At 38.0% G+C, this 21115-nt stretch overlaps 1 protein-coding gene across 5 annotated transcripts; it reads right to left on the reverse strand.

Annotated features, from left to right (window-relative positions):
* Positions 1–4176: 4176 nt before the first annotated feature.
* si:ch73-109d9.1 (zinc finger protein 420) lies at positions 4177–20899 on the reverse strand. 5 transcript variants are annotated; one of them, XM_053501280.1, is made up of 7 exons: positions 20620–20729; positions 16846–17193; positions 14778–15313; positions 8119–8196; positions 7924–8013; positions 6550–6654; positions 4177–4532 (listed from the first exon to the last, which is right to left on the reverse strand). In XM_053501280.1, the coding sequence occupies exons 2-7, from the start codon at positions 17120–17122 to the stop codon at positions 4446–4448; spliced, it is 1173 nt and encodes a 390-aa protein (XP_053357255.1). In that variant the 5' UTR covers positions 17123–17193; positions 20620–20729; the 3' UTR covers positions 4177–4445. The 5 variants fall into 5 exon arrangements, with proteins under 5 accessions (XP_053357255.1, XP_053357254.1, XP_053357252.1 ...); XM_053501279.1 differs by lacking the exons at positions 4177–4532; positions 6550–6654; positions 7924–8013; positions 8119–8196 and adding an exon at positions 13806–14498 and having other exon boundaries at positions 20620–20724; XM_053501277.1 differs by lacking the exons at positions 4177–4532; positions 6550–6654; positions 7924–8013; positions 8119–8196; positions 20620–20729 and adding an exon at positions 20836–20899 and having other exon boundaries at positions 13806–15313.
* Positions 20900–21115: the final 216 nt, after the last annotated feature.

A 21115-nucleotide genomic window follows, 5' to 3' on the forward strand; every position in this document is an offset into this window, starting at 1 on the left:
AATACATAAAAATTATGAATACAACATTTAAAGTAAAAATAAAACAAATTAACCTACGCTTTACCTCGAGAGAACGTGTGAACTGGCAAGGTGTCAAATTACCCGCACACACATACCGACAGGGTAAGGGGGGAAAATGAGTGCACTAGGACCAGCAGGGGAGACGACCCTCCCACCATAGTCCAAAGACATGCAGATTAGGCTGATTGATTGGCATTCCCAAAATTGCCCGTAGCATGTGAATGCAAGTGTTAGTGTATTTGTGTGTGCCCTGCGATGGATTGGCACCCTGTCCAGGATGTACCCTGGTTTGGTACCCTGGGATAGGCTCCAGGCCCCCTGCGACGATGTACACAGGATAAAGCAGTATAGACGATGAGTGAGTAAGTGAGTGGTTCAGGGAGCATGAGATATCATTTTCAAGCATCTATTGGCCACCAGAAAGTCCAGACCGTAATTCCATTGAGAAAATGATGGAGAAGGCTTTACGGAGTGGTCCGACTCTCCCAACATCAATATAGGAGAAAAATTTATATGACTCTGGATGAAAATAAATGCTGACATTGCATAAACTTATTGAAACAAGGCCATGGCCATAAATAAAGCAAATTGCATCCAACAAAATATTAGAGCATAACATTTATTTAATTATTTAGGCCCAGACAGTGTAGACAGACAGACAGACAGATAGACAGATAGATAGATAAAATGCAACCACTATATACTATCCTGAATACAGGGTCATGGGTGCCTGGTGCCTATCCCAGGAGACTTAGAGCACAGGGCTAGGTACACCCTGGACAGGTGTGGTATACACAAACACACACACTCATTCATGGAAAATTAGGATTTGGCAATTAGTCTAATTTACATGTCTTTGGACTGTGGGGGGAAACCGGACTACCCGTAAGAAACCCACTAAGAACGGGTAGAACATGCAAACTCCAAACACATAGACATAGAAAGAAATCGAACACAGGCCCAGATTGTGCAGGGCCACAGTACTAATCACTAAGCCACCATGCCGCCAGCTTAATGCTGTCATAAGAAAATATTGCACTTTGTAATTTTCCTATAAATGCGGACATGTTTATCGTTTTATTACTCATATGTGTTGATGAATATGTATTGATGCCACACGAGTATTACAGAGGTGTCACAGCTTTTCACTATTTCTTAAAAAAGCTTCAGAAACTAGAAACTCAAGTACCTTTCACAAGCAGTCTAACCCTTTTTTTATGTCCATACAGACAACAGAGTTTCATTCAAAAATGCTTTTATAAATACCTCTTATCTGTAATTATAACAGGTTTGACTCTCTGGTGGTTATATGAGGCATTATGTAAGAGAGAATGTGTCCTTCAGTGTATGTTGCATGCACTCAAGTTTATTACTTTATTCAAGTTATATTCCAAAATATTTTATAAAATGCTTAGCTAAGATTATTGACATCATTTTATCAATGATTTATCAAAGAACAATGATTGCTCTGAGCCATTTAGAAGCCAAAAGAATTAACTCTTTTTGGCGCGATTCGAATCACTTGTTACAATGTGAAATCCCATCACTTTTTCATAGCTTTTGAGATTAAGCAGAGATGAGCAAGATCTCCCCCTGGTGATCAAGTAGCTTATTCTAGTAATACCTGTTCATTCACTAACACCAGTTTAGGAAATAAGAATGCTTTAGAGACTTTAGTGCCTCCCAAGAAGATCCTCTACTGACCTAAACTTTCCACACTTTCAACATGATAAGCAGTCATCAACCTGTCTAACACTAGACATTTAATAGAACTAAAATAGATAGTTTTAAATCAGGCAACGCCATTATGCTCACTCTGCCAGAAAATCCAAAGCATTGGCCCAATTTTTTACAGTTTTCAGCCAAAGCGACAAAAACTGGTTTTCACACATCACCACACATGTACAGAAATTCTTACGACAATGCTTTCATGCTTTCAGTTGAGGCTTTCTCATCAGGAGGCACATAATTGAAGCGGTAGTTCTTCATTGTGGTAGTAATGTCCAGTTAATTCGCCAATTCATCATTGAAGTAGGTAAGAGCATTTTCCAACCAAAACTCTTTGGACGTTTTCTAACATCAAATAAATATTGGAAATTAAAGGGAACATACAGAAGTGTTCAAAATAGTGTCAAACAAATTCAAGGATAAAAAAATTCAGGGATAAATGCAGAAGTTGTCCTGTGCATTTCTCTCTAAAAATAAATTAGGTCGTTCCAGAAGAACAGCGTACTTAGATTTAAAAGTTGATTAGAGATGGGAAAACGTACAAAGAAGTGCAGAAAATGATCGGTTGCTCTGCTAAAATGATATCAAATGCTTTAAAATGGAGAACAAAACCAAAATGCTATTAGCAAAAAGCCCCAGCAAAGTCCTATTGTTGAAAAAAATGTGACATGTGCTGAAGAGGTTACCATTCGCCAAAGAACACATTGAATGACCTTAAGAGAAATGGTGCAATACTTTGTGGCCTGATTAAAGCAAGATTGTTCTTTTTAGGTCTAGAGGCCGCAGACAGTTTGTCAGGCGACCCCCAAACACTGAATTCAAGCCACAGTACAGTGTGAAGACAGTGAAGCATGGAGGGACAAGCAATGATATGGGGATGCTTCTCGTACTATGGAGTTGGGCTTCATTTCAGGGATCATGGACACCAGTAAACAAGCAGCATCTTGGTTCCAGACCAACAAGATTAACGTTATGGAGTGGCCAGCCCAATCCCCAGACCCTAATCCAATAGAAAACTTGTGGCCTGACATTAAAAATGACATAAAAAAAATGCTGTTTCTTAGGCTGGAATACCTGTTTAAAGATGCCAGAAGTTGGTTGACTCCATGCAGCACAGATGAAAAGCAGTTCTCAGAAACCATGGTTTTACAACTAAATATTAGTTCAGAGATGCACAAGAAAGATTAAACTTCAAGCATTTTTGTTTGGGGGTCAGGTGTAGCTCAGTGGATAAGGCATTGGACTACGGTTTGGAAGATCCCAGGTTCAAACCCTACAACCACCAAGTTGCCACCGTTGGGCCCTTGAGCAAGGCCCTTAACCCTCAACTGCTCAGGTGTGTAATAAGATAAAAATGTAAATCGCTCTGGATAAGAGCGTCTGCCAAATACCTAAAAAGTTTAAACTGTAAATTCATCACTTTGTAATGATGACAATGCTATTCTTTTAAACAGACTAATATTTGTTTTTCTTCACTTACATTAAACTAATAATACATTTAGCACATTTTTTCTTCATGGTCTGATTCAGAATAGAACATGCAGGGTGTCTATTGCATTTGTGTGATTTAAATTAAAAGTTATTATATGGATATGGAGCTTTACTCAGTTTTTTTTCAACACAATGCTATTATTTTGAACACACCTGTATTATAGATCATTTATCTTTTAGTCATGTTTAAACATTCAGATGGCTCTCAGGAGTGTGAGTACAAAAAAAAAACATGAAAAAACTGTCTACTATGAATTTTTGTATTGGCCACAGGTTAGCAAGTCAATAAGAATTACCCCCTATTGTGACCTTAAATAAGAACATGCTTCCCCCACTGTTGCTTTGTCAGGGCGTGGTTCAGCTGTAGCTCATTTTACGACACAGTGGTAGCCAAAGTATTAAGACAACATATGGCCTTGGTCTGGATCATGTCCCAACCTAAGCCCAATAGAAAACTGTTGGACAATGGTAAAGAAGGCAATAGCAGTCAAGAAACAATCTTCTGTACATGATCTTCAAGAAGCAATCAAGAAGGCATGGATTGAGCAAATTATACCAGGGTATTGCAGATGTCTTTCTGACTCTCTCCCCAGCCAGAACCAGCAGGGTTTGAAGAATAAAGGACTTCCCTTACGCTTTTCCCTTTCTCAGGGTCACCACATTAAATCATTGGCACAGGTTTTACACTGGATGCCCTGTCTGCCACAACTCATATCTGATAATGCTGTACATCTCAGGGGATGGGTATTATAAATATGGGCAAGGGGTAAAGGTGCTTGCCCAAAGGTCCAACAGTAGCAACTCAAAAGTGGTGCAGGAATTTCAACCGCCTGAGCCAACAAATCTTATTTGTTGCATACCAATTGATTGTCATTAATACAATATAAAAAAATACAGGACATTTAAGGCGTAAATGAATTAAGAAATCACTACATGTTCATGTGTTTCTTTATGTGCGGTTTATTCTTTTGCTCATAAAGTTGTATGTATATTAGTAAAATGTGGTGTATTTAACAATAAATAACAAAGAAATCAAAAAGTCTAAGAACATTTTTTCAAATTTGCTATAGAAGACGAATATAAATTAAACATTGGAAGACATTTTACTTTAATGTACAAAAAACTCACTGACAAGTAAAAGACAATAAATACAATAGCAGACTATAAATAGTTTATCAAGAGTACAAAGAGCGTGTTGTTCACAGTTACACATGCTGAATAACGTTCCCACTGTGAAGATGAAAAACATATCTCTGGCCCATAGGCAAATTGTTTCTCTCCAGAGTTGCATCCTGTGGATAAAAATGAACACGGTGTCAGATGTTTTTTTTTTTTTTACCTTCTTTATTCATTTAATCAGGCTGCGTTTTTGTATTGTTGGCTTAGATCATTCTCAGTCCCAGCCTGCTGGATGACAGTACTACCAATCTAGCAAAGCAGATGCCAGTGTTTGGTCTGTCTGGCACTGAGGCATTTTCAATCTACTGCACACACAGCTTTGCTGAAAACATTTGGAAGAAGTGAAGACACCTGATAAGATGGTGTTGAATGGTGAAGTCAAAAAGAAAGATCCCCGTCATCCTTCTTTTCCCCGTGAGGAAACTTGCAATTATATTGTGAAAGGTCACTTGAATTAAGTCTTCAATCTTATCCACCAAAAACTTAAAGTCTTGTGCAGGATCCACACCTGTTTCTGCTGTTTCCGTTTTCACTTATCTTACATGTGAAACCACGTTGGAGTGAGCAGCAAAAGGATCGCCGCCCATTTGTGGATCAGATTAGACTAGAGCCTTCTGTGTTAACTGGAATTAAACCCTAAATCCCAGTGCTCATATGAAGAAGGTGGAATTTATAAGAGGTATTTTAAATATGTGATTTCCACATTATTTATGTTTCACATTAATTATTTTAGGTTAACAGAATAATTATGATAAAAATAAGAGGTTATGTATGAGGAAAGATAAAATATTATCTTTCCTCATACATAACCTCTGAGCTGAAGTAAAAATATGGATATATGAAATTATGCACATACAATCAGCAACATATTTACGCACCATGCATTTTATTAGGAACCCCTGCACTTTTATGCAGTTATTTAATCAACCAACACGCATAATCATACAGATACAGCTCAATAGTCTAAGGTAATGTTTATATTAAACATCAGAAGGAAAAAAAAAGTGTGATCCCTGTCACATTCATCGTAGCATAAATACAAGTGTTTTTTGGTAAAATTTTTTAGATTGCCTACACGCAAGTAAAATTTTTAGAGCCTTGTTCTCAATAATTAGTCAGGGCTTTTGACAAATAGATTGCTTTGATAGCAGCCTTTAGCTCATCTGTATTGTTAGTTCAGTTGTTTCTCATCTTCCTCTTCACAGTAGCCCATAGCTTCTCTATGGGGTTCAGGTCAGGTGAGTGAGCTAGCCAATCAAGCACAGTAATATCACAGAACAGTAAACCAGTAAGAGGTTGTTTTGGCAGTGTGGACAGGTGCTAAGTCTTGCTGGAAAACGAAATCAGTATCTCCATTAAGCTCGTCAGCAAACGGAAGCATAAAGTGCTCTGGAATCTCCTCGTAGACGGCTGTGTTGACTTTGGACTTGGAGAAACACAGTGGACCAACACCAACACCCCCAAATCATCACCAACTGTGGAAACTTCACACTGGACTTTAAGCAACTTGGATTCTGTGCCTCTTTACTCCTTCTCTGGACTCTGAGACCTTGATTTTCAAATGAAATGCAAATGAACTACTCAGTTCTGGACAACGGTCAAGTTCTTTTTCTCCGTAGACCCTTCTAATGTTGTCTCTGCTTCAGGAATGGCTTGATATTAGCAATACGACCATTGTAGCCCATTTCCTAAAAATGTCTTGATAATAGGTTGAACCTGATAAAGTCTTCTGCTGCTGAAGCTCATTCACCTCAAGGTATGATGTGTTGTGCACGCTGAGATGCCTTCTGATTATATGAGGTCATTCTCCTCTGATCTCTCTAATCAACAAGATGTTCCAGCCTGCAGATCATGTGCTCACAGAATGTATTTTAGTGTGTAAACTTGAAAACCCTATGCCACAGATAACATCACAAAAAGCACATCCCTATGCTTAATTTGATGTGTACCTTAAATTAAGCTTTAGACCTACAGTATATCTACATGAATTTGTTTTTGCACTGTTCTGCGGCACCATGATTGTTGTTGCTGCTGCATATTGGATGGCGAGTAACCAATCTAAATTGTGTCATATATAAAGTAAAACCACTTTGCATTAAAAAAATGTATTTGTTTTTATTTGTGCATTACCTTTGCTCTCCTACGAAGGTAATCCCTGCGGTTATGCAGCATTTTAGTACATCGCACAATCACCTCCGTCTCTCTCCCAGACAAATACGGTAAAGCAGAAATGATCTGAAAACACACAGAAATACAACTTTTATTGGGAACGTCTTGTCTATCTGCCCTTAATAAAACAACTGAAGGAGGGTGCACTTTGTTTTCCTTATGACTATAAAGGTCAGGAGCTTGTTAACATCAAACATCAGATAGAAGTTAAACTGGATAGCTGAGGACTCAAAGCAAAGCTAGACTTCCCTTAGCTAATAATGTGACCTCTAAGGGCAGTTGGTTTAGAAGTCCCACAGCAATGGGGGTGAATACTAATACAATAAATAAACAACTTGTAATAATTTGTTGCACATAATGCCCAGAGCTTTGCGTACATGTGTGAAAATAATTCCTCATGCTCCCAGAACCACTCTTTTAAGTTTAAACCCTGGAATATGCATGTGTCACCAGTAAAGAAAGAAAAAAATCCATTAATTATATAACCTGGTCATTTAGTGCATTTAGGTTATCAGCTGACCTAATTTATTGCAACATAACATTGCTGATTCTAGACCTGACCAACTGAAGCAATCCCTGATCATAACACTGCCTTGTACAGTGGCCACTATGTATAATAGGCGTTTTACTTTATGCAATTCTCTTTTCATACTGACACACCCATCACTCTGGAATAGGGTCAGTCTGAACTCATCAAATCACATGAACTTTATCCATTGGTCTGAATTCTAATGCATGGTCCTGGGTTGTTATTGTAATTGTTTTTACTGTCAGAATATGTTTGGCTAATTCTGCTACATTTACAGATATGTGAATTAATGTACAATGTCCCTATCACATAAACGAACAAATAAACAAACAAACAAACAAACAAACAAACAAACAAATAAATAAATATCTTTATGCTCATTAGCAAATCGAAACTTTCTTCTTATTAACAAGTGGTTTTCTTATGGACACACAGCTGTTTAGTCCTGATCCTGTAAGTTCTCGTCACATTTTGGGTGTGAAAATGCTTTTGTTTGACTAGTAATCACAGGTATGATTTCATCTGTTGATTCCCTAGATCATTTATGATTTTTTTTCCAACCAGATTTCTTCCACAAAGTGCTTCAGTTGGTAGTTAATAAAAAGGTAAACAATCTCTATGCTTGTTTTTCTTTCTTGATACAGGCCCTTCTGAATTGGAGACTTTTTGTCCAGAGAGGGTATAACCTTAGTAAGGTGCATTTCTATTCCAGGCTATTAAGTGACAAAATCCAGAATAGTTTGAGGGAAGTTAAAACTTATGCACAATGCTGTAATATGTTTAATGAAAAACAGAACACACAAAACCTTTGCTGTAATTGGCCCCCATTCAATGTTTCGGCTATAGCAGGCCCTCTGCCACACCTGGAACTGGGTCAGGATCTCTCTGGCCACCACCTGCTTACAGAAACATGGAAAAAACATAAAAGATATTATCATAAGACTTTTTCCTAAATATAATTATTCAGAGACACCGAAAATAATTTAAAGATAACCACTTACACTAAATGTTCTCTGTCTGTTAGTCGTGCACATTTTCACCAGGTCTGTTGGAGGGTTTTCAGGTTGCCTTTGTGTTGTCTAAAAAACACACACACACACACACACAAATCTGACTAAGTATTCCAGTCTGGCGCATTCTGTAACAATATCCAGACACTTTTTTAGAACTTTTAAAAAGGTTTGTGACTTGATAGATGATGCTTCAGAGCCTGCTCATGAGTCGTGACTGAGTGAAAGTCTGAGAAATCGTAATTAACGATCAGAAAGGTTTTTTTATGAGCTTAAAAAGGATGAACCAGGCAGGAGGCTAAGGCGAATAATGGGATAAAACCATTTTTTATTTCTATACACATGAAGGTCAGATGCTTGGTGGGACCTTGACAACAGGAGAGGAGGAAAAAACACACAGATAAACAAGAGACTGCGGGAAGCTAACGAATGGAGTTTAGAAAGTCTGAAGCACATTCGCATCTCCTGCTGTTCCTGAGGGGGAAAGTACAGAATATTACAACAACCTTCATTCAATCATTAAAAAAACAAAAACAAAACACATGTTCGGTAAGCCTACAAACATCGCACACACTGCAGCAGCACATATGGATTAAAAACCTAAAAGATCCTGTCACAAATAGGTGGGACAAAGCGTTTCAGTATGTATAATCAATCACATTAATTTAACTTTTGACATATTGTAGAATAAACAATAATGTTACAGTGTTTGAATAGATTCTGCGGATATTAATTCTCATCTCAATTATACTTAGTCTTAAAATAAAAAGACAGAGATGTCCCTTAGTTCATCAGCCTTAGCATCCTAGAGCGTGCAGACAGACTTCAGCAGATTGCTGTTCATCCAAATTCCTTTTTAATCAGTTTACTAGCAGGATAGTTTCACAAAGCACACCAGTGGTGCATAATGGAGTTAGCTAAAGCTGCATGATAATGACTACATTACAAACGTAATCAGTTTTTGCCCTCGTTGTTGAAATACTGCTTATTTATCACACAGTTATTCAGACGATTTAGGAGCAAAATAACTTGATTAGGACTTTATTAGTTTCTCATTTAGCCCCCCCCCCTCCCCCGCCAAAAAAAAAACAAAAAAAACCATACTGTACAATAGAATCTTATATTCCTGTGCTTCATTCTTCAATCACTTATTTTATATGCAAAGTACAATCAGGCTCAAAATTAGTTAACGCATAAATATGCCATTGCAGCATGCAAACGAACAGGCAGTTAAAACACGTCATAAAAAAGCAAACACAAAAAACCGTCATATTTATTAATGCTAACCAATGAGATTATTTATAGGCAAGCTTGCTAGTTAAATACATTTTATTTAAAGCCAAAAAATGGTGGTTGTATTAATTATGCAGTTCTAGGTCTAGCTAGATTTGTGCTCAAGCTTCCGATTGATCTGCAAACCCGCCTCAAATGAATAAATAAATAACCAAACAGTTAAATGGGAACTGATCCACTTTGTGCAGCAGGGTTGCTGGAACCCAGCATAGTTCATGATATTCATTCTGCAGATTCCCATGCAGCCTTCCAGACAAATGGTATTAATATTAATAATGTTATTATCTTAAAGAGATTACTTGTGAACACCCTGAGCTCTAATCTGCCTATGATTTATGTCTTTGCAGAAGTCTTGTGTCTGTGAGCATAATTAGCTGTGATTATTTCAGTTCTTCCTACATCTAATGTACATTTGTTTCTTTGTGTGTACACATATACACTGCCTGGCCAAAACATTTATTTGATCACCTTCAGCTTTAATTACAGCACATACTGTGGCGACCAGTTCATGTGTGAAAACGATTCCTCACGCTTAGAGAATCACATAATTCACAACTGTCCAAAGTTCTGAAAAAAACTTTTTTGGTTTTCTTATAAACACACAGCTCTTTAGTCCCAATTCTATGAGATCTTGTTACACTGTGTATGGAAATGTTCTTAATTTCACTATTAAACATAACTATGGTTTCTACTGGGGATATGATTTCTAATGGTCATATCCAACCTTTTTTTTTTTTGGCCAGGCAAAATATACTGTATATTGTATTTTGATAATTATGGCTTACAGCTAATGAAAACCCAAAATTAAGAATCTCAGAAAATTTTTATATTGTGAAAGTTAAATATTGGAGACTCATGGTGTAACACTCTAATTAGCGAAATTACTTAAAACACCTGAAAAGGTTTCCTGACCTTTTAAATTGTCTCTTAGTCTAGTTCAGTAAGCTATATAATCATGAGAAAGAATGCTTACTTGACAGTCAGAAGACGATCATTGACATTCTGGCACAAAAGGTCACTGCTAAAGAAGCTGGCTGTTCACACAGTGCTGTATCTAAGTACAGTACATTAATGGAAAGTTGAATGGAAGGAGGATATGTGGTAAAAACAGGGATAACTGTAGCCATGAGGGGATCGTAAAACAAAGCCCATTCAAGAATTTGGGGGAGATTTACAAGGAGTGGACTGCAGCTTGAGTCAGTGATTCACAAGCCACCACACACTAATATATACAGGACATGGGCTACAACTGATTCATTCCTTGTGTCTTTTCAGATGAAAGTAAAATTTGCATTTTCTTTGGAAAAGGAGAAAAAGAGAAGAGCCACAGAATCCAAGTTGCTTGAGGTCCAGTGTAAAGTTTGCACAGTCAGTGGTGGTTTGAGAAACCATGTCATCTTCTGGTGGTGGTCCAATGTTTTATCAGGTTCAAGGTTAGTGTATGTGAGAAGTTTAAGAGCACTTCAGAACATGCTTTCCTCTGCTGACCACCTTATGGCAATGCTCGTTTCATTTTCCAGCAGGACTCGGCACCTGCCCACACTTCCAAAAGTACTAATACCTGCTTTAAGTACCGTGGTACAGTATCCATTTGCTTGATTGGCCAGCGAACTCGCTCGACCTTCAGAAGAGCTGAAGACCACTATCAGAGCACCCTGGGCTTCCACAACATTTACATTTAGGCATTTGCCTATCCAGAGCGACTTATATTTTTATCTCATTATACATCTGAGCAGTTGAGGGTTAAGGGTCTTGCTCAAGGGCCCAACAAGGACAACTTGGTGGTTGTGGGGTTTGAACCTGGGATCTTCCAAACAATAGTCCAATGCCTTACCCACTGAGCTACCCCTGGCCCACAACACCTCAGGAGTGTCAAAAACTGATCGCTTTCTGCAGTAATTTATACAAAGGGAGCTCCAACCAAGTATTGAGTGCTATATATGTTCATAATATATAGCACTCAATACTTGGTTGGAGCTCCCTTTGTATGAATTACTGCAGCAACACGGTGGCATGAAAGCGATCAGTCTTTGACACTCCTGAGGTGTTGTGGACCTTTTCAGTAGTTCAACATTTCTGTGTTAAAAATCTGTATTTAATAGTCTTAAGTAATATTAAAATTTTCTGATATACTAAATTTTGAGGTTTTATGATGTGTAAGCCATAATCATCAAAATTAAAAGAAATATATGCAGCGCGTTTAGAAAATCTCTCTGCAGCGGCCACGTAGAGTAGCAATTGGGCTTTTTTTTTTGTTTTGTTTTTTGTCGCCACCAGTCTGTTGTACGTATCTGAGGAGTTCTTTGCTTAACGTTGGCTGTACATTTTTGTGTAAAAATGTTAACCATTGAAGAACAGGTTTTTCTAGTCAAGCATGTTTTTAAAGCTGCTGATAAATATATAAATTTAGCTTGTGGAAAACTATTTTTTTCTTCCTACATTGTAAAACAATGCTGAAGGCATCCAAAACATGCAATAATCTGCTTTAAACAGTTGATATTGAGATGCATCTGCTACTTGTGCTCTGCAACGGCTCTAATCTGAAGTGCTGATAATTGGTTATTTCTGATGCTGGTAACCTCAAATGAACTCTCTGCAGCAAATGCAACTTTTGGTCTTGCTTTCATAGGATGGTCTTCATGAAAGCCACTTTCATCATCGTGCTTCATGCAAATGCACCTGACGATGTTGCATAGGTCTTGCAAGAACTATTCCTGAACAGCTGACCTGTGTGTCTTAAAATAACTCTTCTTTGTTGTTGTACTTGTTACTTCATTACATTTGGAAAAAAATCAAATACTGCCCTAGCCTGTAAAAAATAAAGCCAAACAAAAACCACTGAAAAGACACTGAAGGTGTCTCTAAACCTTTGACTGGTACTGTATACACACACTACTGTATTCACTCGATCCACCCTTTATTTCTTCTGATTTAGTTTTGGAAGAATCAAACTCACTCTTGTGTTAAATGTGGTCTTGAGAAACAGTTCTGCAGGCTTTCTGAAGGAATTTTTTTTGGCTCTCACCTTCAGTCCAGTCCCTGTGTCTGACCAGTTTCAGAGAAATGTTTTATACTGTTAACCCACACAGTAACCTATCAATCATTTAAGCATAAAAAACATCAAACTTAAGGCATGTACCAGTGAGAAAAAGGTGCAGAAGATGACAGATGATCAAGCAGGTGATTAATATGCTGAAATGCTGAATGGTTGGAACAGAAGAATTGGGAAATGAGGTTGCTGCTCAGGTTGTAATAGACGGACAATTGTTAGAAATTGTATCTTAAGGCACTTTGCAGCCTGTCACAGTAAAACATTTGTTCCTGTTTCTTTATTTTAATCTACATCATTTCATTTCATTTAATATGAAGAAATGAGGGGTGGCTTAAGACCTTGGGACAGCACTGTCCACAGTGCAGGACTTCTATCTGTCAGCTTCTCTACAAGCTTTATGTTGGATTATAATTCTGTCTTATAATGTTGCTTGAGTTTAAAGCAGCTTCCAGGAGTCTTAAGGTCAAAAATGTCTCAAAAAATGTTTAGAATGACTGACCACCTGAAACCAGTCTTAGCCAATATTCCATTTAAAACATTAGCATTATGTGGTGTGTTAATTGTGATGGAAAATGACTTTTCAGGGTACTTTAGCAACACCAAAATGTCTTCGGGTCTTTAAACAAATAAATGGGGCACTTTTATGGGCCATTACACTGAAGCCATGGTTTTCAAGGTGGGGGTCAGGAAAACATAACTTTTTACTCTTGATTACTGCTGTGGAATTCACAACCTACCATTATAAAATGATTATATTTTTTATTATTATAGAGGACTTCTAGGTATTATCTTGTCTGATTGCATCCTTCAAATGGGTTCAGTGGGTTTTCACAGCTTAACTCTCAAACCAGTAGGTTTGTAAATTATATAAAAAAAAAAATTTTAGTTGAATGTTCACAAATTAAAAGCTTCCAAATAGAGTCAAATATTATTGCACACAATAATATTGGGTCCTTGGTTGACTGAGTTAGATTACTGTCTGCTTACGTTCCCAGGTCAGTTGTGGTTTCCTCTGGGTTTTCCCTCCCAAAAACATGACACTGGGGTGAACGTGTGTGCTGTGCTGTGCAGTCCTGTAATGGATTAGTATCTCATGCAGGGTGTATTCCTCACTCAGGCCCACTGTTCCTGCCCCAGTGTCCTGTTTTCAGGACAGGCTTTGGATCTCCACATTACTTCAAATTACTTGATTAATTATTAAATAAAAATCTGTCCTAAGGAATATTTTAATTTTAAGAGAATGTGCTTTGTTGTGAAAGTTTCAGCTTCTAAAAATTAAGACACAAGGCAAAAATACAAAAAATAAATAAATAGTTTTTAAAAAAAATCAGGCTTTTCTTTCATGTGTTTAGAATTAGTGCTTTTAATTGCTAATTGCAAAACTAGTTTTTATTTATTCAGAATTGCTTTTTTCAAGCATCAACCTCTTTTTTGAATTACATCTGAATTCTTTGTTTTCTGTAACTGTGAGACATTTTGAGACATAAAACTGAAGCATGGCTTAGCTCAGACAGAAAGACTAAAGGCTCAGGGTTCAGGTCATGCATTCTGAGATCCGTGCACTGGAATGTGCGATTTAGTTCATTTCCGTTCCGTGCACTTTCAGCAGATGGCTCTTCAGCTGCTTGAGACACAAAAACGTCTTCCCGCACTGACGGCAAGGACAACTCTTCCCCACTCGGCTGTGTCTCCTGAGGTGGATTCTTAAGTGAGTGGATCTTTTGAACCTCATACCGCAGTGGGTGCAGTTGAAGAGTTTCTCGTGCGTGTGGATGTTCTGATGCTGCTTGTAGTTGCTGAAGCGGGTGAAACCTTTGCCACAGTCCGGGCAGATGTGAGGCCTTTCTTTGGAGTGCTGCTTCTGGTGATCCTTCAGCTCAAAGTCGTGAGCAAATGTTTTGGCACACTGGGGACACTTCAGGGGTTTGCTCGCTTGGTGTGTGAGCATGTGAACCTTCAGCTGAGCCGCTGGAACAAACAATTTTCCATAGTGTGGCTTTTCAGTGGGAACTGGAAGATGTTCGGTCTGGGGGAAAGGAAGGAAAAGTTTCTCACCTAAACACAGCTCTGGATGACTCAAAAGACTTTCTGGACCAAACAAGTGTCTGTTTTCATTAGGGTCAAATGAACTGGATCCCTCAGGCACTGGAGCCAAAGGAAGGTGAACCAACTCTGTGGGGATCGCCTCACTAGGCTCAGCCTTGATGCCTTGCAATACCTCTGAGTTACAATTCACTGAATAGGACATTACATGTGATGATGGATCTGGCATGTTGAGAGCAGTTACATTTGGAAAGTTATCTACCTGTGTTTCATCTCGATTCCAGGAGCCGGAGAGATTCTGGTCTGTTTCTGCAGGAGCGCAGTCATCTCCGCAATCCCACACTGGGAGCATCTCCTCCTCTTCTTTAATATCGACCGGATCAGGATGTAGCTCGGATTTCACAGCAGTGTACGATGGAGACTGTGCAGACTCCATGACCTCGTCTTCTTCTGTAGCACTTTGTATGGGTCGTGACTGGTCTAAGTCTATGTCTTTACTGGGAGTAAAGTCCGTGACAGGTGTCTTACAGTGACTTTCTCTGGGTTTGGAGTTGCTACAAGCTTCGTGGGTTCTTGTGACTGGTGCACTGATACACTGAACATGCTGCACTTCAGTATTAGATACAGACTCCTGCTTCCCTCTTTTGTCAAGTGAATTTATGTTCTTCTCTTTGTCACTGTGTGTTTCTGTGGTTCTGTATGAGCCCAGACTCTCTGTAGAGCTCCAGACTTCCCCGAATTGAGGCCTTTTCTCAGACTGCTCCCTTAGGCTAAGCCTAAAGCACAGAGCATCTTCACCTACAAGGCAAAAAAATGAAAAAAATCAAATAAATCTCTGTCACAGGACAAGTATGAATGTTTCACGAAACTACTGAATGTAAACAGATAATCATTGAAAAACACTTTAGGCCTGAATCCTGAGCTGAATGGATAATACTGACATTGGTATTAAACTTTAGATAATTCAAGTCTTATCATGGCTCAGAATCCTGCTACTGCTATTTCACATCAAGGTGTTTTTCCTGTGTGTGATATTGTGTTGGACAACTTGATGAGCACGATACTTCAGTCTGAAATGCAATTTAAATTTTAAGCAACGTAAACACAAATAATGGAATACGATTTCGTGAGGAAATTTTATAAATACACAGATAGATGTTATGAATATTATGAATCATCTACAAAACAGGACTGAAAATATTGCACATAAATTATTTTAATAATGAAAATTTCATTTGAAGAAAAGTCATACATATGCGACATAGGGGTTCGCTGATTGTTTGATTGATCGTTCTATTTATCCTGTAGTATTGTTTATTTCTTTTTTAAGATGCTACATACAGTATTCCATTCTTTTTTTATTTCATGTATATTATGAAGAAACCTGAACCAAAAGGGGAAAATTTTCAATTCCTTTCAATTTTCAACTAGGATCAATTGGCTCTCACACAAGCCAAAATGCTTATCTAAAAATGCTACTGTCCTACTGTACTCTCTCATTATAATATGCTGCACATGAAACAAAGCTGTGCCAATGAATGACAAATTGAAGCTCTGTACTGAACGTTTTTAAATAAACACAGACATCAGTCACTTTGTATTTGCCAAAAATGGCACTCATTAGTACGAAGGAAGGGCAGGAATTCTTTTTAGAAATATTAGAATTTCTGGATTTTTTTGACAGTGGATTTTTCCTTTTCCAGAACGTGTAGCGTCTGGCTGAATAGTCGGTAAACCTGATGGGAGCTGGGAACTGCTCTTTATTTCTCTTTTTATTATTATTTTTGTTATAATATTTTTTTGTCTTTTTGCTCGCTGCAGAGTAAGGCTTAAACTTTTTAAGGGCTTCTGCCATAGGTGGTTGAGGGAGACTCAACTTAATAGATTTAGCTGCTGCCTTTTCGGAGAACTTTTTATACTCAAATTATTCACTTTGCCTTGTTCTTAAATGGTGAATAAGGGTAGGTGTATTACAGCTTTTGGCAGACATTTCCTCATGATTTTGCTTAATAAAAAAAATAACTTTGCATATGGTAAATTTGACCTCTTTTAAAGAGAGTTGGTATTATTCCCCGCCTAGCAACAGCATGTTAATGTGCCTGTCGTCTCATTGATTTTGCATCATCATTTTCATCAGTTTACATCATTGGCCATTTGCGATACGACCGATCTATTAAAATTAAGTGATTTTCGGCTGATACCGATTGGCGCCTGATTGATTGGAGCACCCTTAATATTTTACTAACAAATCTTCTAAACTTGTACCGATCAGCCAATTTTTGTTCTTTGAATTTAACCCTATATTTGAACAAAGCCTTAATTCTTCTAACCTGCCAGTGTCTCTGTAGGTTTCTCTGGAGTCCTCTCTCCACCGGCTGAAGATCTCCCACAGTCTGGACATCGTACCCTCTTCTCTCTCTCCTTCAGCTTGCTCTCTGAAAACTGGAGCCTGTGCAAAAGCAGTTCCACCTCTTGCTTGCCACGAGCCACTTCCTCCATAAAGCTGTCCTCTACCAGCCTGGTAATCTCCATCATGGCTGACTTGAGAATCGTCTCCATGACGAGAGAGAGCTGGGACTGGAAGGTGACGACGAGGGAGTCGGACATTTTTCTGTCTTGTTGCCGGACTACTCCTTCAGCAGATACTGTCTGGAGACTTTGAATTTAACTCTCAAAACCTGAAAAAAAAACAAAAAACATAACATATGAGGGCTTAGTTACAATTTAAAAAGAAGATTAAACACATTAGCTTCTGCTGCATGCAGTTTATCGACCAATTTAAAAAAATCTATTATTCAATAGAATATTGGTTTATATTGTATCCTACATTCCTTTTAAATCTGCTACAATGAGTAATTATTTAATCATATATAATATTTTAGTAATTGCGCATTGGTATGTATATTTACTGTAATAAAAAAGCCCCCAGAGCACGAGTGTGTCAAAGCCTGTGCACTTCACTGCACATATGCAGCATGACCAGGATAAAGCAGCTTACTCCCTACAAACACTTCACACTCTACAGGCAGTATATTTATATGCGTAGTTCAGTCAAGCTTTTTTAAAGCTCAACTAGACCATTTAATTGGACTACTGTCCTTTTCCCAATTATACAAGCAGGGCAGGGGAATCGATTTATTGACCGAAGTAAGTCCGACTTCACTACGATAGGTGGTGATATGGTGAGCGTGTTAAGATTCCCCGGTTCCCCTATAATTTCACACTTGGAAAACAAGTTATCTAGCGTAACAAGTAAAACTTAAAACCATGAACAACTTTACAGGGCAGCATGCCAATTAGCCAAATCTGCATGTTTTTGGTTTGTGGGAAAGAACAGAAGTACCCAGAGGAAACCCAGCAAGCACGGGGAGAACATGGGGAGAACATGGAAACTCCATGCACACAGACCCAGGCATGAATCAAACTCTAAACATTAGAGGTGTGAAGCCACAGCACTATTACGCCACCATGCAGCCTTTAGTTATATTTACAAATAATAAAGGTGTGTTAATCTATCCATAACAGTATCACTAATATAGTATTGTGCCTATTTTACAACTACTAATTACAGCTTTGTTTACAAGTCTTTTTTATTCATATTTATAAACATAAATGAACAACTCTATTCTGCCGTTGTCTTTTTCCTTGTTGTTTAACAGCAATTAGAATCCAGTTGGTTGCATCATCACCAACTGTAGGTATCACTCTTTCTCATCTTCCCGGCTTATTAAATCAAATTTTCCAGTCTAGCCTTCCTTAAAAATGTGTAACGCTTCCTTCCCTGATCTGGTCTTGTTCTTAACCTTTGTCTGCTTTTATCCAGCACTTTCACATACTCTATCTTGCCTATGTGTTTCCTCTTAGTAACGCTCTGTGCCTTTGGTTGAAGTCCTGTAAACTGTATTACCGCCACCTATAGATCTCCCTCTCCCTCATCTTCCCGACTTCTTAAAGCCAACTTTCTTGTCCATTCTTCCTCCAAAAAAAAAACATTAAATGCTTTCTTCCCTGATCAGTAACTCCCTATTCTAAAAGACTTAATACTGCTTTCAACTCTCCCTAGTTCTCAGAGCTCCCTCATCTTCCTATTATCATCTTTCTATTCTGTCTAAAGAAATGTATTGATATGCAAATGAAGATAATGATTAAATGTAAGGCATGGCATCATCTGGTTACTTAATGACAATGCTTTAGCTGCTTTCCCCTAAAAAAGAACTAGCATTTTGAAAAAAAAAAAATGTAAAGAAGTTTAAAATGTTAATGAAGCGGTCGATCGGTGAGTGAACAGAATTGGCTGGTTTTCAGTTTGACAGGCCATGACTGGTGATCGGCCGGTCAGCGTCAAATATAAATAATTCTGTACCAAGCGCAGCAGCTTTGGAGTGGTGCAACAGAAACACATTTTCTTATTTTAGAAACAAGTATCACACGCATTAAGAGTCTCTGATCTGCCTTTTTTTCCGAACTCTGTGAGCGATTTCGTCTCAAACCCACACTTACACCAATCTCAAAACACCACAAGTGAAAATTTGTCAACAATCGTGTGTGTTAGAAGTCCTGCGTTCCCACGTTCTTGTACCCACTCAACCCACGCATCTCAAACTTTGAGACTTTGGAGGCATTTGAGGAGGTAAAATGTAGCTTTTTCTCTGGCACTCTGACTTCCTGTGTGGTAGGAGTGAATTATTTGCTAAGTTTGTTTGGAAATAATAATCATGGCAGATGACAGATTTTAATTAAATGGTAAACCCTTGTATTTAAACTTAATTTGCATTATTTAAACCTTTTACATATTGTAAATTTTTCATCTTGAGGTTTTTTGTATATGTACATTTTTCTTTTATTTCATATTCTTATTTCTCTATTTTAATATTCAAAATTTTTATTTACTTGTACCCTAGTGCAATTTATTTTTCACAGAATAACCATTGCTGCCTTCAGGTCACCGACAGTCGCCTCAGCATTTCACTGTATATCATACCGTATATGGCTGTGTAGGTGCCAAATAAAATTTGAAATGCTAAGAGAAAACTGAAGTTATAACGAAAAAGCTACATTTAATTAATAATTCAACTTTAAGGTTTAAAATTTTACCAATCTGAGGAAATTTGATTTTAAAATCTGGATATTTATAAAATCATCATACTTGAAAATCTCAAAATTGAGTAATTGGATAATTATAATAATCATTGTAATAATATCTTCTTCTATGTTGGTTAACAGCAGCTGGAATACAGTAGCGTGCTTACATTACTACAAACTGTACGTGTCGTTCTCCCTCATCCTCCTGGCCTCCTAAAGCTGATTTTCCAAACCAGCCTGAATTATTCTAACATCTAACAGATATTCTGATGATCTTGTCTTGAACTCTACTTGTGCTTTACTCGGTACTTCCACACACCCAATCTTTTCAACACGTTTCCCTTTCAGTCCCACTCAGCATCTTAGCAGTTAAAGTTCTGCAGGCCGCATCACCGCCACCTATAGATCTCTCTCTCTTTCCTCAGCTTCCTTTAAAGCCGACTTTCCAGTCCAGTGATAATATCGTACTGACATGGGACTGGGGATTCCCATATTCCCTGTTAATCATGATAAGGATGAAAAAGCCACTAGTTGTAACTTCACTTCAACAACTTCTGTAAAGTATTCTAATTAAACAACAACAAAAATGCTTTTATTCACAAGCTGTTGCATTAAAAAAAACATGAAACTTGTGTCAGAAATCATTCTTACTATTGTAAGATGTTAATGGTACATGGTACTTGAACTTGACCCATGATGAGGGGTAAAACTCAACACCACCTCCAGTCGCCAGTATAACGTCAACAGCGCAAAGCATCTCGGGAGTGAAGTGTCAGTCGCATCACTAACTGTGTTTAACGATGGCTATGTGAAATACTGACTCCTCAACACTGTACACACTCACTCATTAAAGGTTTTCATATCTGGAGCACCGAGTAAAGACGTACAGTATATTATAAACAAACATTGTCTCAGTGCTGCTAAAACTAAACTAAACAGCGCGCCTTTATGAATAAGTAACGCTATTTGACGTTAAACCTGTGTGCTGTTACACGTAGTCACTGTTAATATAAGTTATTTACCACAACAGTGCTGTTCCACCGAGCTGTATTAGGAACCTATTGTGTTCCAGGACGCTAACGTTAGCCGACATGTTAGCAGCTTAGCTTCCTGCACTCGCTCTCTCCTCACCCACGCTACGACTCGTTTTCTTCTGTTCTAATCAAAGCAGCGTGTGTGAATCTCATGAAAACAAATACAAACCACAAATGCAACCATTAATTTAACTTACAACATACACATAGAGAGAGATGAGCCAGCATTCAGACGGAGAAACTGCAGGTCTTTTATTGAAGATGTAGAATATTTATTTTTTTATTGTACTGACATCTGCTGGTGTGGAGTATATATACAGTAAATATTAAACATCAGGGGTGTCAAAACTTTTATTAAAGGGGTGCAGATTAGATACCTCATTCATCGTCTATACCACTTATTCTGTACAGGGTCGCGGAAAGTATGGAGCCTTTCCCAGGAAACTTCAAGCATAAGGAGGGGTACACACTCACACTATGAGCA

This window comes from Clarias gariepinus, chromosome 8 (assembly GCF_024256425.1).
Source record: "Clarias gariepinus isolate MV-2021 ecotype Netherlands chromosome 8, CGAR_prim_01v2, whole genome shotgun sequence".
NCBI classification, from domain to species: Eukaryota; Metazoa; Chordata; class Actinopteri; order Siluriformes; family Clariidae; genus Clarias; species Clarias gariepinus.